This window comes from Telmatherina bonti (assembly GCF_933228915.1).
Source record: "Telmatherina bonti genome assembly, chromosome: 8".
NCBI classification, from domain to species: Eukaryota; Metazoa; Chordata; class Actinopteri; order Atheriniformes; family Telmatherinidae; genus Telmatherina; species Telmatherina bonti.
The window spans coordinates 23978514-23995097 of NC_136626.1; the positions used below are offsets into that span (position 1 = coordinate 23978514).

At 39.9% G+C, this 16584-nt stretch overlaps 1 protein-coding gene across 1 annotated transcript in view; it reads left to right on the top strand.

Moving 5' to 3' along the window:
* Window positions 1-16359, top strand: part of agbl4 (AGBL carboxypeptidase 4) — a gene marked incomplete at both ends in the record, with an annotated part of 342597 nt that extends 326238 nt beyond the window's left edge. The window contains 4 exons of the mRNA XM_079245646.1: window positions 2199-2351; window positions 7192-7354; window positions 16004-16097; window positions 16251-16359. Of these exons, the coding sequence (XP_079101772.1) occupies window positions 2199-2351; window positions 7192-7354; window positions 16004-16097; window positions 16251-16359 (519 nt within the window). The remainder of the gene's footprint in view (window positions 1-2198; window positions 2352-7191; window positions 7355-16003; window positions 16098-16250) is intronic.
* Window positions 16360-16584: the final 225 nt, after the last annotated feature.

Below are 16584 nucleotides of genomic sequence, written 5' to 3' on the forward strand. Positions count from 1 at the left end.
ACACACACACACACACACACACACACACACACACACACACACACACACACACACACACACACACACATTACTACAGGGGCACATGTCGCTTTTTCTTTCTTTTGTCTCTCTTCTTCCCTTTCCTTTTCTCCCTCTCTTCTTTCCCTGCTATATCTCCCACTCCTTTTCTATCCTTCTATCCCTCCCTTCTACTCCTCCTCCTCATGACCCGCAGGGAACAAGGTGTGGTGCTGAATCTTTAATAAGCATAGGGAAGTAGATAAAGAGGGAGAAGAAGAGCAGAAGGATAAAACCAGGATTGGGAGGCAACGTTATAAGATAGAGAGAGGAGGGATGCTGGTGGCCGTTGCTCCGTACTTTAGGGTCAGATGGTGTGAGGTAGCTGTGTGAGGACTTGTGTGCCTGCCCTTGTCAGAATCAGTTTAAGACTGCTGAAGTAAGGGGGATGGGGGGTAGCCACCTTTGCTTCCTCCTTTGTTTTGGTTTATGATTGGGATTGAACACACAGAACTAGCTGTAGCAAAAGCAATTTTTAAGCACTTGTTAAGTAGAGTTGCAAATGCTGACCAGGACAATCCCAAAGTCACATCAAAGGGGAAAAAAGATGCTCACATCTATAATAACCTCAGTAAGTAAAGTTTAACTTTTGCTAAAGTTTTCTTGGTATCTAACTTAAGTACTGTGAGGGTACAATAAGCCATGTTGCATTCTGGGAGCAGCATCTTGTAAGGAAAGCGCTCCCATGACCTTTATTTATTACTGTTACCTGGTTAGATATTTTTCCTCTGTGGCTGAAATGGTTAAATGTAGCTTGGAAGGAATCAGTGGAGGAAGAGAAACAAAGAATGAAGATAGACTTTGCAGAGAATAATTCAATCACACAACTTAATGCAAAATCTGTGCTGAAACATGGTAATCTATGACATCACTGTATTGATGGATTTTTTTAAACTCATTAAAAATGTGTTTTAGTTAATGTAAAGTAAACAGATATGTTCGACAAGGTTATGAAGCTTAGAAACAAACTGTGATGTGATTTTAGAAGTTGTTGCTACGGTATGAGCCCAGAAACGCTATCATTAAATTAAAACACATTTTGTGGATACAAAAGACAAGAGCAGAGCAATAAATATCTGGCATCTAAACAAACCCACCATAAACCTACAAGTTCTCTATATGGCTAAAAATTTTTTATCTATCTCTCAAGACAACACACAGAGGCAGATGTTCACATGACCATAAAATGTATATAAAATACACTTTGATACTATCTGATGGTCAGTTATCATTGGTTAATTTCAAGCAAAAACGTCCTAACAGTATATCCTAGGAACCAGAGCAGGGTTTGTCTTACTTAAAAGTAACACAAACAACCAGTAGTTTCAAAACAATTCAGGACCACAGTAGTTCAATTTCAAGAAAATAAAAGAAAAACCCTGGTAGGCAAAACCCTGGTGCTTTTATATCTACTCCATCAGTATCTGCATGTTTTCCTTTTTATGTTGTGTTTGTTGCTTCCATCAAGTTTGGAATGAGCTAGTATAATGCAGCTTGTTGCCATTTTCCTGCATGTTGCTGTACAAAAAGTTACAGCCTGAAGTTGGAGAATATGTCAGTCTTTTGGATCACAAGAAATTTTTTCATGCGTCTTTGTGTGCGTGTGTGTGTGTGTGTGTGTGTGTGTGTGTGTGTGTGTAGACTGAGGTCTTACAGAGTCAAGCAAGAGTCACAGATCTAATCAATTCCATTTTACAGAGTGTACCAGAAAGAAAAGACATTACACGCTTAATATGAAGTCCATATTAACCTGATAGATAAGTTGGGTGTATGTGATGAATCGGGGACGTCCACAAGAGACTGTGTGTATTTATATGATATTCCTCTCAGCTCCCCAGTACATGAATGTACTTACACTGTGCCCTTCAGAAGGACAGCTTGATTGAAGTTATGTGTGGGTGGTTGGCTCCTTTCAGGTATGACTGTATTCTCAGCCTGTACTGTCTGGAGGTTTTGTAGTTGTCCCATGGGTCAAAGCCTTTCTTCAACATCGTCTCCAAACCACAGACAGGTCCATCTTTAGTCCTAGTGGGGAATATCTGGTATGATGTGTTGCTCACCGTCAGAAAACTATTCCATCTAACCTGCTGTTTCCTTTTTTTAATCTTTTTGTCCTCTGTTCTCTCTTTTTCCTCCACCAGAGGGTTAGTTTGGAGTTCTACATTGATGTCCATGCCCACTCCACAATGCTAAATGGCTTCATGTATGGAAACGTGTTTGAAGACGAGGAGCGTGTCCAGAGACAGGCCGTCTTCCCTAGACTGCTGTGCCAAAATGCACCAGACTTCTCCTTTGTAAGTTAAACTAACAGACACACACAGTCACCTGGGAGGTGGGCTCGGGACCACAACTTCACCAGCTTTGGTCGAGGAGTTGGTTCAGAAACAGAGCATGAAATAGTGTTATCTCAGCACGTAGTGATGAAGTGTTGTTCAGTGAGGCACTGAATTGCCAGCTGCTGCATTAGTAGCAGACTCTTGAGAATATGGGTCGGTGTGGGTACCTGTGAAGTGTGGCTGTATGCACTGGATCAATATTGATTGGAAATAAAAAAGAACTTAGACATACTACGTGTCTGAATTAATTATCAGTAGGTTACACATGCAGCAGACATAAGTAAAACTGTAAACAGGTGAGCAGGATGTTAGGTTACTTGAGGAAATGCCAGTGGAAAAGAGAAGAATGGATAAAAACGGGCCATTTAAACTTAACCACAGAAGTGAGGAGGAGTGTGAGGGAACAAACTGTAAAAACACAACATGATATTGAAGAAGAGAAATATAAAGTTATAGTTTTCTGTGGATGGGTATTAAATATACACAGTACTGTATCATGTGTGCAACATTTCTGTGTGACACAAAGCAGACGTTACAGATATCCTAAAGATGTAAGAATGTGAACAGAAATGATGAGAATCTGCACCTTCACGCCACAAATATCTTCCATTGTAAATATCAAGACCAGAAACTTATGGAATAACATTTAACTAGCACATAAATAGGGCTGCATGGTGGCGTAATGGTTAGCACTGTGGCCTCCCAGCCAGAAGGTTGCTGGTTTGACCCTCTTGGCTACATTTTCTCACATTCATTATTGACAGAAGTACTGAAGTTGGGTCAGATTTCTTTGACCAACACCTTCTACTGTGACTCTGCTGTATAACTTCAGGATGATCCTGAAGCTGTATTTAGGTTGTTGTCTTCTCCCCAGTCTGAGCTCCAAAGCCTAAGAAAATATTGTGATTGCTCTACATTTTATCTTCATCTGTATTTCTGTCCCTCCTGACTGGTCTCCTGGTGTTGCAGATAAACACTCCCACAGTGTGACGCAGCCTTCACTGTGTGTGACATTAGGGAGAGAATTAAGAGGTTATGCTCAGAGTCTGGTTTCATCCACAGTCTGGTAGGAATTGTGGTAAATATTTCAGTATTTGTGTTAACAGATTAGAGGATTTCATGTTTTAATTTAATGTGAGTCATTCAGAGGCCTTTTTGCAAAATGCCAAAGAACACCATATACCTTTTATCATGCGATGTCTTTGTTGCTATGAAGGAGACATTAGTTATATATCAGTATTTATGGCGTCATAATGTTTAGTGTAGGGTTATCTTAAATGCAAACTGCTCTTTCTTGGAGTCAGATCCAAAAAATTCAGAAAAAAAACCTAGAAAAATGGTATGACTACAGAACTGAACAAAAATGTAGAATGTATTTCTAAATTTTATTGACATACACTTCAAGTACTGCAAAACCTCTTCTTGTATTTTTCCTATAGCTACACCTTGACCTAAACATGTCTCACAAAATAACCCCATAAAGCCCAACCTGACATTCTGCAGTTTCTGAGACATTTTGAATCACTGTACGGTAAAAGCTTTGCTAATGCTGGACACAGTCTGTTACTTGTCTTTTGTCCTCTAATAAATACCAGGAAACAGAAGAGTACACGATAATCATTTTGACATATCACATGATAATAAGTGGTAAATCTCCCCACAATAAATTATTTTTTGGGTATGTTTTGCTAAAGGGCCTAATAAAGACCTCACATTTTAAACATCTGACTTTTCTTACCACCCTTCATAGATTAGGCTGAAAAGAGGTGAAGGAACATTCCTCTCAACTTCCAGGCTTGAATCTTCCTTTCTTTAACCAACATCATCAGCTGTAAGAGCGCATATAGACAGAAATGAGCCTTCGCTGATTACTTCCAGTTAATTCAATTAGACACAGGTGGACTCTAATCAAGTTCGAGGAGCATCTCAAGGATTACTTAAAGCAGTGGGATGGACCAGAACTTAATTGCAGATGTCATAACAAAGGCAGCATCTCCTTATGTAGTGTGATTTCAGTCTTTCACTTCTAAGAAGTTAACCAAACTCTCCACCTTTTGTTTCTGATTTGTCTTTGTTAAAAGTTGTTTGAAAATTGATTAGAAAACATAAGATCTTGTTGCAGAAAACTAGAAAGAGACAGAAAAGTCCAAATACATTTTATGGGCTGGAAAATGGTCACAGGATTGTAAAATGATGTCGGGGACATCCATAAGAGCAGGTGGCTAAAACTAGGTTTATTTTAGATCGAGAGTAAACTTTTTAACTCAGTCTTGCTTGAAGAACCTTTTCATTCAGATACATTAACCATCGCTTTCCTGTTTCACTTCTGCTGACCTTCATTTACTCAGAGACAGTGACATTTCATCACAGAGCCACTTATACACATATTAAAGTATAACCTTTATTGTCCATTGATACTCTGAGCTAAACTTAGAGAAGCTAGACAGGCAGATGTTCATCCACGCATGTATAAAAATGTCACTTATTGTTAGTGAAGGACGAGTAAAACTCCATTTCAGGAGAAACTCTCCCTTTCTGTGTCTGTATGGCTTGTGTGACAGCTGGCCCAGGGGTCATCTCCCTTACTGCGCTTTTGTCCCTCTGCCCATTCAGCACTACCTAAAGCCCAGTGCAGCAGCAGCACAACACAATCATGGCAAACTCCCACTGGTGGCCACAAAGTCTGCATTTCAGCAACTCAACTCTCACCACTGCAGAGTGGAATGACAGTGAATGGAAAGTTTTTCCACACCCTCCCCAAGACAGCTTCATATTGTGCAGTATAGCTGACACACTCAAAGCTAAAATAAAGCTGTTGTTCTTTTTTTTTCTCAGATTTGCTCATTACAGCCAGCGTTTGTAATGCCATTGTACAAGCCTGTTTGAGTGAGTTGCCCTTTAGAAGTCATTGTGAGAATGAAATCAAAGAACACGGATGCAGCAACTTTATTAATACTCGCAAAAATAGACTCATACTGTGAATCTCATATTTTTTCTGTAACAGCATGCTGTATGATGAATAAACTCATTGTTTCTACTGAATTCAGACAGTTATTATAATAGCTTTGCTGGTACTGGGTCACCTTGAGAATATGTGTGTAATCCTGTAGCCAAGCGCTGTGTTGTAGATGGATCTACTGAAAAGGCGATTTTCACTTGTTTGTGGATATACTTGTCTTCATCATAGCCTTGAGGAATGTTGTGAAACTCTTAACTGATGTACTTAACAAATGAAGACTGGTTTTATTTATCCAAAAGCAAGATGATACCTTGTTAGTTGAGTTGACACTGACCAGGCCCTTCCTTATTGTGAGGTTTTTAATTGTACTAGAATTAAAGGCAACAATAGCAACTCTGACATGACTCAGTGGTTAGGGGACTGTCATTATGAAATTGTTTTCTTAATAGCTAGAAGTAGCCATATTTAGAAAGATGAGTGGAACTTTGGATGATGTCTGAAACTTGTCTGACTGTCTTTGATATTTGAAATGATCAAACATTTCCTGAATCCTTTAATATTACTGTGATGGACTGGCAACCTATCCAGGGTGTACCATGCTCGTCTTTCATCCAGTCGAGGCTGGAACAGGCGAGTACAGAAAATGGATGGATGGATGGATGGATGGATGGATGGATGGACTGACAGATGGATGAACTATTATCCATCTAGTGGGGTTGTCAGTGGTATTTGGTTTTATTTTGCAGAAGCAGTAGTTGCTATTATCCTTATCAGCAAACATTACTGTGGATTAACTATATACACCTTTTTATTAAACGATGATCTGTATGCATACGAAGGATCGGTAACTCAGTAAGTTGTCACATTTAATAGTTTACTTATTCCTGAACATGTTGCACCAAATCAGTTGAAATTATTTAAATTAATTTTGGTTACATTTAGTAGACTCACTCTGTTGAAATTTTCCAGCTTCTACCTTTAACTAACAGGACAAGATTTGGATTTTTCTTCTTCTCAGCTGCATCATGATCACAATATTCATCTGAGGGTGAACTTATTAACAAGTAGATACTTGTCAAACTTCCATTAGACTTAGCACTTATTGCTCTGTTTAACTCTTCCTCAGATAATTTGATTAGATGATTTAACTTCTTTGGAAATTCCTAAAGAGACTGCAAAATGAGATTCAGTAGTGTGTGTGGCCTCCATATGCCTGTATGCACTCCCTATAATGTCTGGGCATTCGTGTATATGGTGTGGTCATGGTCATGTCATGCTTATTGCTTCTCATTTCCACCTGTTTGTTACATTTGTACAACACTTGATGAACTTCTTAACTAGATAGTTATATCCCAGAAGGGTGACTGACTTTGAGTTACACGTTAATGATTACATGTTCCCCTTTGTTTTAAGCAGTGTATGATAGAAATAATTACTTTGTAGGATGAGTCTTATTGAATTATTCACTTTATTGCTACTTATTCCAAAGCATTACTTCATTATCCCCTGTTAGAAATATAGTCTTTACAGATGATCCCACACAAAGTTCCACTGGGACTAAATGTACAACTGTGCAGTGTGAAGTAGAAAAATGCATCGGTGTTGAGCGACAAGCAGCATGTTTCAGCTGGTAGACTTTGGTTGCAGCTGCTGGTTGCTTCCTTTTAAAACCGAAATCATCAGTTTTAAAATTACTCTTGATCTGAGTCATCGAAGACGATTATGAAGGAGGGATGTTTGCTACCGTGAACACTTCTCTCCAAATCTTTACTCTATTTCTTATCTCTACCTCTCTCCATCAGCCACCTAAGTGTCCAATGTGTGTTTGTGTTTTTCTAGTCCAACACTTCTTTTAACCGCGATGTGGTGAAGGCCGGTACTGGAAGACGTTTCCTTGGTGGTCTTCTTGATGACACTTCCTACTGCTACACTCTTGAGGTGTCCTTCTACAGCTACATGACAGCTGGCAGCACCGCCCCGGTTCCGTACTCAGAGGAGACCTGTATCCTTATTGTGTGTGGAAGGAAGAGAGAAAGTATGATTCATTGCTGTAATGGTTTCTTTTTTTTTCTCCTCTCTTCTTATCTAACTCACAAAAACACAAGCACACACACTCCACAGCAACAATCTCCTGCTGAAATCAAGTCGTAGTCGTGTTAATATTTGCGAGAGTGCATGCAAGCATGTGTGAATGCATTTGTCGGGTCACGCGTTTTCACAAAAAAGCGTGTTGCTCTTTTGTTGCCTTGTGTTGCAACAGATGTGCAGTGACAGAACAAGGGTGTGATATCTGCGTCTATTGATTTCGTTTACAAAGGAGAGCTTGTGTCGGCATATGTAGAACTGTGTGTGCATGTGTGTCCACATAGTTGAAGCTTTCATTCTCATAAACAATGAAACAATAGAGCAAGCACAATTCCTGTCAACTACAGTCACGCACACACACACAAACACAGGAACACACACGTGGATTTAGGACTGAAACAGAAGGTCACAGGTGCCTTAATAGAGGCAAATGGGAGGAAGTTTTCCTTTGACTGACCTTCTCAGGGGCTGAGGAGCTCCTGAGAGATGGCCGATAGCGGTCAGAGATGTTACTGATAGAGTGAAAGAAAAGAGGAGGTAAAAGAGATTTAGAGAGCAATAAGGACCCTACATATGAAAAGTATACACTCCCCTGCACATTCACTGCAGGTGGACATGGATGTAGCCCTAGTGCCCTCTAGTGCCAATAGCTAGCAGCCTTCCTCGACATAGATGAAACACGACACATAAAAAGTAAGTGATTAAAAGATAAATTTTATATGTGGATCCCTGGAAGCCTTTATGATGATGTTTTTATGGTTATTTAGTGACAGATAAACATGCAGTGGAGAGGAGACTAAAAGCAAGTCAGCTCTTCCTCGCTGTCCAGACAAAACCATCTGCTTTGGTATGTGGCATGTGTGTCGTTTCAACACACTTTCATCTCTTTAGATTCTGCACACAGAAACATCTCAGGTCTTTGCTTTGATGAAAATACTTGACACTACGTATTTGACAAAACACAACGCTGTCCCAGTCACAAACAAACAAGGGACAGGTGTTTAGTATCTGCTTCACATGACGAATCCGGTCCTTGTTTTCGTTTTATGTAGTGATCCTGGGGAGTCGATTTCTATTCTGTGTGTGTGTGTGTGTGTGTGTTTGTGTCTGTGTGTTTGACCTCTGAAGGTCAAGTTCTGAAAAGCTCAAGATGTACTCAGTATTTTGTGTTGGACTGTGTTTGTTGAGCTGAGAGAAGGGAGGGATCCGAGGAGGAGGAGCTCCACAGGGTGGGCTGGCAGTGCAGAGACCTGGTGTAGCGCGGAGATTGGGGTCAGGCAAGTTGAAGGAACCGACCATGTCACTTTTTACGCCCCAGCAGTCTGCTCGATGGCGCGTGTAAATCATCAACAGAGACCTTTAGCAACCCCCCCCTTTCCTCTACCTGCCCCACCCCACCACTTCTCTCACCTGACACACGCACACACACACATCTCTCCAAACTAACACATGACAAATAAATAATAACCTTGGCCCCTAACTCTTACCTCCTTGCAGAAGTGCTGCCCTCACCTTTTTATCGCCTTGTGTTCTCCACTGCAGTGACTTGCAGCCACCTAAAATGAAATCTTAACCTTTCCATCAGCCGAGACTTTTGTCACAGCTTGAAGGTGCTCAGGAAAAAGTGTAATCCAATGTGAGTGTGTATTTGTTTTGGATTTCTACTCTCTTGTCCTCTCCTCTACACTGTTCTTTCCTCTCATCTCATCACCCACAACATAACAGCTCATTATATCATCTAGTCAAGCTGAGAATACACTTCTCTGCAACAGCAGGGACAGATTCTCTTGTGTGTCTGACTTCTCGTCCTCTAATCACGCCACGGCTTTGTGTACGTGTGTTTCTCTGTGTGTGCGCCCTTGTACATGTCTGAGATGGTATGAAAAAGTCTTTGTCCTTACAGTCTGTATTTAGAGTTAGATGCAGCCATGTAAATTTGTTGACGAGGAGCGCATCTCCTGCTGCTGGATTCAAAATATGTCAGTCCATTTTTTCTCCCCCTTTTTGTTTGTTATTTTTATTTCACAACGTCATTGGATGGACTCTCCCATCCAGAATGTGAACTTTGAACGTCAAGGTGGAGAGCATCTGGGATCTCGTTCAAAACACAGCTGGACGCTTCCCGCTGTACTTTATATGTGTGTCATGGTACAATATGTGTGTTTTTATGTAAGCTCTCAGAGCCTACTCATCCTCGGTTTGTGTTTGTTTGTTTTGTGATCTCATTGACTTTGAAAGACTATTTGAAGCCATTCAGGATTAAATGTGTCCTTGAAAGCTCTTAGTCGGTTTCTTGCTTTGAGTTGAGCATTAGTTTTCATGTTTAAATTTCTAGAGGAGAAAAGCAGCCCCATTTTCTGCCTTATTTGATTCCAGCAAATTTACTGATTTTCCCATCAAAGGAGGTCACGCACAATCTAATCAAGTGTAGAATTGTCGGGCTGTTCATCAGAGTTGTGTGACGTCACAAATTGAAAGATGCGTTGATTCTCTGCATGCGTGATGCCTGTCTGCCAACCGAACACTTGACGTGCATTTCGCCGCAACAGTGGGGCTCCATGAATAGCAGAGCTGCCAAAAGAACACAGTATGCATCATTGAACCTGACACCCAACGGACAAGCTGTGACAAGTATGCAAATGATATAGCTGGGAGGCAGATATGCTTCACTAGCACGCATCATACACATCATATCACACAGCCGTGCCCAAATAGATAGCTGCTCACATATACAAGTGGGCACACAGACAGACACTCACATTTATGCACACAGTTGATTGCACGAATATTATTGCCATGCTCAGATGAGCAGGTGTCCTCACATGAGCACTCTCAAAAATGCACAATTCCAGTTGTGCTGTGTTGGTTTCTGCAGTAAGACTTGTCTTTGTAGAAAGTCGGAGAAAGTTTGAAAACTCTAAAGATCATTTAAAATAGTTCAGAGCTGCAGCTAGCTGAAGTGGCAGTGAAAATTCAAGTAATGAGATAAGCTGATATGGTGGTACACCCCAAGGGTCTCTTGGGGGTTTGTGTTTGAAAATGGCATACACAAAATGAACTGATTATGTCTCTGTGATTATAAGCTTTATATAAACCACCTTGGTGTCAAAATAAAAACTTGTGTGATTTTATCAAAGGGTGAAATCATCACCTCAGGTGCCACTGTGATGAAGCAATTAAGGACATTATAGGGGAAGACAGAATTCAGAATTTTCTCCTCACTTAGATATTTTATTTTTCATTTTTTTGTATGTCATAATATATAAATACCTATAAGGGCTTTGCTTCAGTGGACAAAATATCCAGAAAACTGCGACCCAACATGTGAACATTATAAGTGTAAAGTTAGATGGAGCTGAAGTAAAACATTGCGATGTTACAGAAGTTTTAGTAAAAAGATGCCAAAGCCTTTTTCAGTTTGGCCCGTTTTTGCACCATCTGTGAAAGTTGAGATTTTTTTAAGTATTGAAAGGCAGAAACGACCCAACTTCATTTGCAGGTGTTTTTAAGTATACCATGGTGTAATCTCTGTGTGGGGTACATAATGCACACTTTAGGTGCACACATGGGTTGTATGCTACTTTGTCTAAAATATGAGGCTGTAAGTTTGGCTATAGTTAGTGCCCACCCCTCATTCTAATCATGTGATACAGTGGAGTTATGCTGATGTCCTCGTGTTTACATTAGTCTGACCAATGATCAACAGTAAGGCAGGAAGTGTTTGCCTCTGATGCAAAATCACCCACCTATTGTTGTTCAATCAAACCTGGCAGGAAATAGTGATTTTGGATGGGAGACTGTTCCCAAAGCAGAATGGGTAACATACCTGTTTTATTAGATGCATTTTTGTCCCTGTGGAGACAAGTTTTGGAGGAAAGACAGCACAGGTACAACTAAATGGTGATGAAGTTTTTCAAACTTAAATAAAAAGCTTTACTTACTTTTGCGACTGGTTTGGTGAATCTGGGTCATGGCTATATGAAACTGATATTTTTAATCTGTGCAATGTGTGCTTTCAGTAGATATGTCATTTGTCCATCATGTCGTTAGATGGACACAGGGATCCATAATTTGTGATTTAATATTTTTGCAGATCTTGTTTACCTTGTCTTTTGATTATTTATTGTCTTAACTGCGTTTAGTGGTCATGGAAATGGTTTCTGTTGGCTTTTAGCTGAGATTTTGGGTTTTCTGTGGACACCACACATGGCTATATTTACATTACTGATGTTACACCTGTGAAAAAAGGGATGTGTTGTCCTCCAGCCCCCAGTCCTGGTGGCTTTTGGATGAGATGTTTAAGATTTAGTCGAGGTTAAATCACTTTAAAGGACCAAAGTGATCATACCATGACAGAGCTGGAAGCTTTGGCAGAGATGGAACTCCTGAACGTAGATGAACTCTTTTCAACAGCAAGTTTTAATGATAGAAAATGTTGCAAATCTGTCAAGATAGAGGTGTTAATGTGTAACCACCATACACGGCTGAATTCTTTGGGTTTGTAGGAGAAAGCAGAATCCTGTTGTTTGTCATTTTCAGGTCATTTGCGTCGTTAGGTTTATTTTTTAACAAGACAACATCCTTTTTTATTTTCTTTGATTGTTTATGGTTAGAGCTTGTCTCCTTGACAGTGACAGTCTTTTTTGTAAGAAATTTAAATCGACCCGTTTGTCCTTTTGGACCACCATACGTGAGGTCTTTCAGTCTGTTGATCCGCTGTTGGGGACAAAAACGTCCCTTTCTGTAGCGCTGTTGTTGACTAGCCTCTTAATTAGCATTGATAATTAGTTCTCTATGTGTCAGCGCTCTGACAGGGCCTGCCAGTGCCCCTTATTGATGACTTGAATGTCCCCTTGCTCGTCTCCTTGTTAGCTGTTGTCCAGTGTAGACAGCATTCTCCGCGTGCCTTGTTCATTTTACCACAAGGGGCCTTGTTGTCTGTTCGTCACCTTGTCTGTCTATCTACCAGGACAAGGCACGAGAGACATGGCGGTGAGAGCCGCTAAATGTGGTGCTGACAGCAAACATCTGCAGTAAACAAGTCATGATGCCGCTTCCCCCATTGCCTTTGTCTCGCACGCCTCATAATCTCATCAGCATCTAACCTGGCACGCCCTTGAGCCATGACAATGACCTATCATTGATTAGGTGTGATCATTACGTGTACAAGGAGTACACCTCAGTGACAGGCAGGCAGATTGCTCACACACTGCATACACACACCTTCCCGTGATAGATGGTGATAATTCTATGTTGATTACAGAGTATAAACAATATGATCAGTTTTAGTGTTTGTGTTAATTCAATAGAGATTTCCTGGATGTAGTTTGCAGCAGCTGAAATGTCTTTCCTGAGTATTTCCACACCACCTAGCACTCTAATCCACGCCACAGCTTGCCGACTGTTCCCTGGCACTCACAGATATAACTTCCTGCAGTAGCAGCAGTCTTGTTCCAGAGCTTACGGTTTCCCCCGGCAACGAGCCAGGCTGCACTCAGGGCATCCTCTTGTGTCTCCCAGTGTATACCTGGTAGAAGAAGTTCTCCTTCAAAAGCTGACCGTCCATCACCAAACCTCCTGTAATAGACAGTGAGTCGTGACGAGCCAAGCTGAGAGGCCATCTGCGCACCGTGGGGTCCGGGAGATATTTTCGTCGCTGTGCGTGCCTGGCCAAACAACCCAGGACTGGCACCGAGCTCTGCTGATGAAAGGAAAATGAGGAAAACACCAAAAACTTTCCAGAGGTCAGAGTGAAGACATCAATGCAAGCATGCCGTGTATGTTTGTTTCTAAAGTATGTTGTATGGGTGTCTGTATTCAGTCCTGGTTGATTGGCTTCTTGGTCCAGACTGAAATTTTGTTACTTTTCATGCCATTTAAGACTCCAGGGTAACTGGCTGGAGCCTATCCTATCTACTTATTCATAGTCTATCACAGGAAAAAACAACAACTTAACATGTGTCTTTGAACTGTGGGAGGAAGCTACAATACCTGATGTATTGTATTGAAACTGTTTGTTATATACAAACACACATTTACATGTATATATATATATATAAATATATATATATATATATATACATATATATATATATATATATATATATATATATATATATATATATATATATATATATATACATGTAAATGTGTGTTTGTATATAACAAACAGTTTCAATTGTTTCACAATTATAAGAACTAAAGTTTGTGTCGCATTAATCAGTTTACTCATTACTCAAAACTGGAAATTGGAAATAAATAAAAACTTTTGTTTTTTTTCTTCTGAGTGCCAGTTTTGAAAGATGGATAGTTCAGCAGCTGACAGGTCCTATCTGAGTATCAACAAGGTAATGACAGGAAAAAAGACAGATTACATCTTTGAGTTGCTCCATCATACTCAAGCCTGCTGAAGAATGGAGGCAGCAGAGCATCCCAGGTACAACATTCGGGGGGAAAAAGACTTTATGGATCTGTCTGTTTTGAGTTGGCATCTATGTAAACATTGTCTATGGATGGAAGATGATGGAATAGGCATGGAGAAATGCTGCGAGTTAGACTGGCAGCTGATATTGATGTGGTGTTTTTTCCAGAAAGTAACTCAGTTTATTGTACTTTGAACATTGTTTTAATTTGCCTGCATTCATTTCCCAACTTTTGGTTATTGAGGATATTATTGCCATTCAGGTGTTCACCACCTCTGAACCTGATTTAAATTTTTACAGCCTCTCTGATGCCAGCAATGCAACAGTACTCATAGATACTCAGCCGTTTTATAAAAGCATTTAAGTTATTGATAGGGTCTTATAATGCAGTAAGGGACAACTGGGTAGGGGGGGGTTGGATGTTCACACTCAGCTCTGAATATAAATGAGGCGGCAGACATAAGTAATTTTCTTTGTGTGAATCACACCAGCATCATGCATTTGGCTGATGTGAGTGAAATGCAGTTGATTTAGCCTTAACTTAATTCAGCAGTGTGTTGTAACTGAGGATTTACACAGCTCATTTCTCCAGGCGCTTGTCCTTGGTTATTTATTGCTGCTTGCTGGGCTTGTTGGTGATGACAAAGCAGCCATTTTTAAAGCTTTTTTTTTTGTCAGGGTATTTATTGGTATGAATGCATTATGCAAATATACATCACAAATACTACACATTTAGAATGCATTAAATCACATATTTTTCCTTTTTTTTTCTTAGACCTTATCTTGCTGGCTTTGAAGCTTCTTATCTTTTGCTATCATGGTGATCTTTGACTCCAGAAGAAGGAATCTCACAGCTTCCCATTATGAGAAAATGGAGGTTTCCTTAACATTACCACCTCCATATATGCTCAAGATGGGGAGATAAATGAAAAAAAGATGAATCCATTCTATTAACTGTACTCTTTGGCAACTTTTATGAATTAACATTAAAATAATACAAAATATCTAATGTGGATTATAATTAATTTGATTTAATTGTTTTAGTGAATTGGTTTGGATTGGGCTTTATTTGGATTAAATTAGATTGTATGTCTTACAGTGTCTTTACATGAATTTTGTGGTTATACGCAGTGGTGTAGTGGTCCCCCAAGAGGTGGGTATACTCTGAATGTGTTGCCTTCTTTTATAAAAACAGAAAAAAGTAGCCCAGAAAATGCTTTTTCAGAAAAAGTGAAATGTATTTAGTTTACCCCAAGTCCATCAGAGCATTTGCCCATTATCACATAATTTCTCCTCTTTGGTTTCAGGGAGGAAGAGTTGTGAAATGACTAAACCAATACTGGCACACAGACTAGTGAGAGGCAGGCTCATAGACATATAACTCTAGTATGTCTATATCTCAATTTAAGTTATCAATTGTTCATTTTTGCTTCCATTTGGTTCCAATGTTTTTATTATTTTCCATTTCTGATAACTTGTGATACCATTTAAGCGTCACAGGTTTTTTGCATCCATTTCGGGGATGACAAGTTGTAAACACTTGTTTAGCATCTCCATCATTTCTGGACTTTTAATTAATGTAAATGATCTCTCCAGGGGTATGCCCTGCCTTTTGCCCAGCGGTGGCTGGGACAGGCTCCAGACCATTTCCCCACAGTAGTTATCCTGATTGGGCAAAGCAGGTATACATAGTGTGAATGAAAGTCCAGCGCTGACCACTCTTTTGGCTTTCTAGTTATTGAGGAGAAACAAGTTGCTGAATGCTATATGTTTACAGCTAGTGTTGTACTGTTTATGGAGCAAAGAGTTTTAGATAAACCAGCTGTCTGCTAAAAGCTGTGAGAGAAACCAAACAGAATAGTTACAGCCCATTAATCCAACATACTCAGCTCAAAAGATGCTAAAAGGCCTCACAAAGTTGATTTAGCTCAGTTTGCTTTGGATGTAATTCTGTGTGGGTTCACCATAAGCAGATCTTTTTACATCATATTTAGTTATTTGCCCAAGTGTTTGTATTCAATACTGATTTGTAAAGTTTTCTTGTTTCACTTAACATTTTTCTGTTATTCATATGTAATCCTCCTGAAATGGCTCTGACACAACTGTTTCAGAAAATGCATTTAGCTTTAACTCCCTGTCCTCAGACATGAAATTAGGCAGGAATGTAGCTCGAACCTTCTTGGATTATTACAAACTCAACAACCTCATCAAGGACAACATGCCAACTCACATTCAAAGGTAAAAAAGTATGATTAATAATACATAATAAAACATCTCTGCTGCCCAATTATTATGTTTTTGTGTGTGTGTGTGTGTGTGTGTGTGTGTTACTGTTTTCTGATATGTGTCTTACCCTCTCAGTCATTCGTGTTGATATGTTTTTGTCTCCAGCACTGAGGTGATGTCCCAGACAGGTGACAGCAGCACTGGAAAGGGCATTGGCGTTGGCAGAAACATAGCGGACAGAGAAAAGCAGAAGAACCAAGGTGTCAGGCACTAAACAGTCAGACGGACTGAGCACGTATAAAATTCAGAGTGCTGTGGCAAGAGGATCCTTCACACTTCACTCCATTTATGAACTCCACATCTCTCTAACTATGAAGACTTATTTGCATTGATTTGTAACAGTAGGATGACTTGGCATTTGCAGCTCCAAAATTTGAACAGGTTTCCTTCTGGGTTATTTGGAGACTACTAAAATGCTCTGTTGAAGGGGAGACAGACT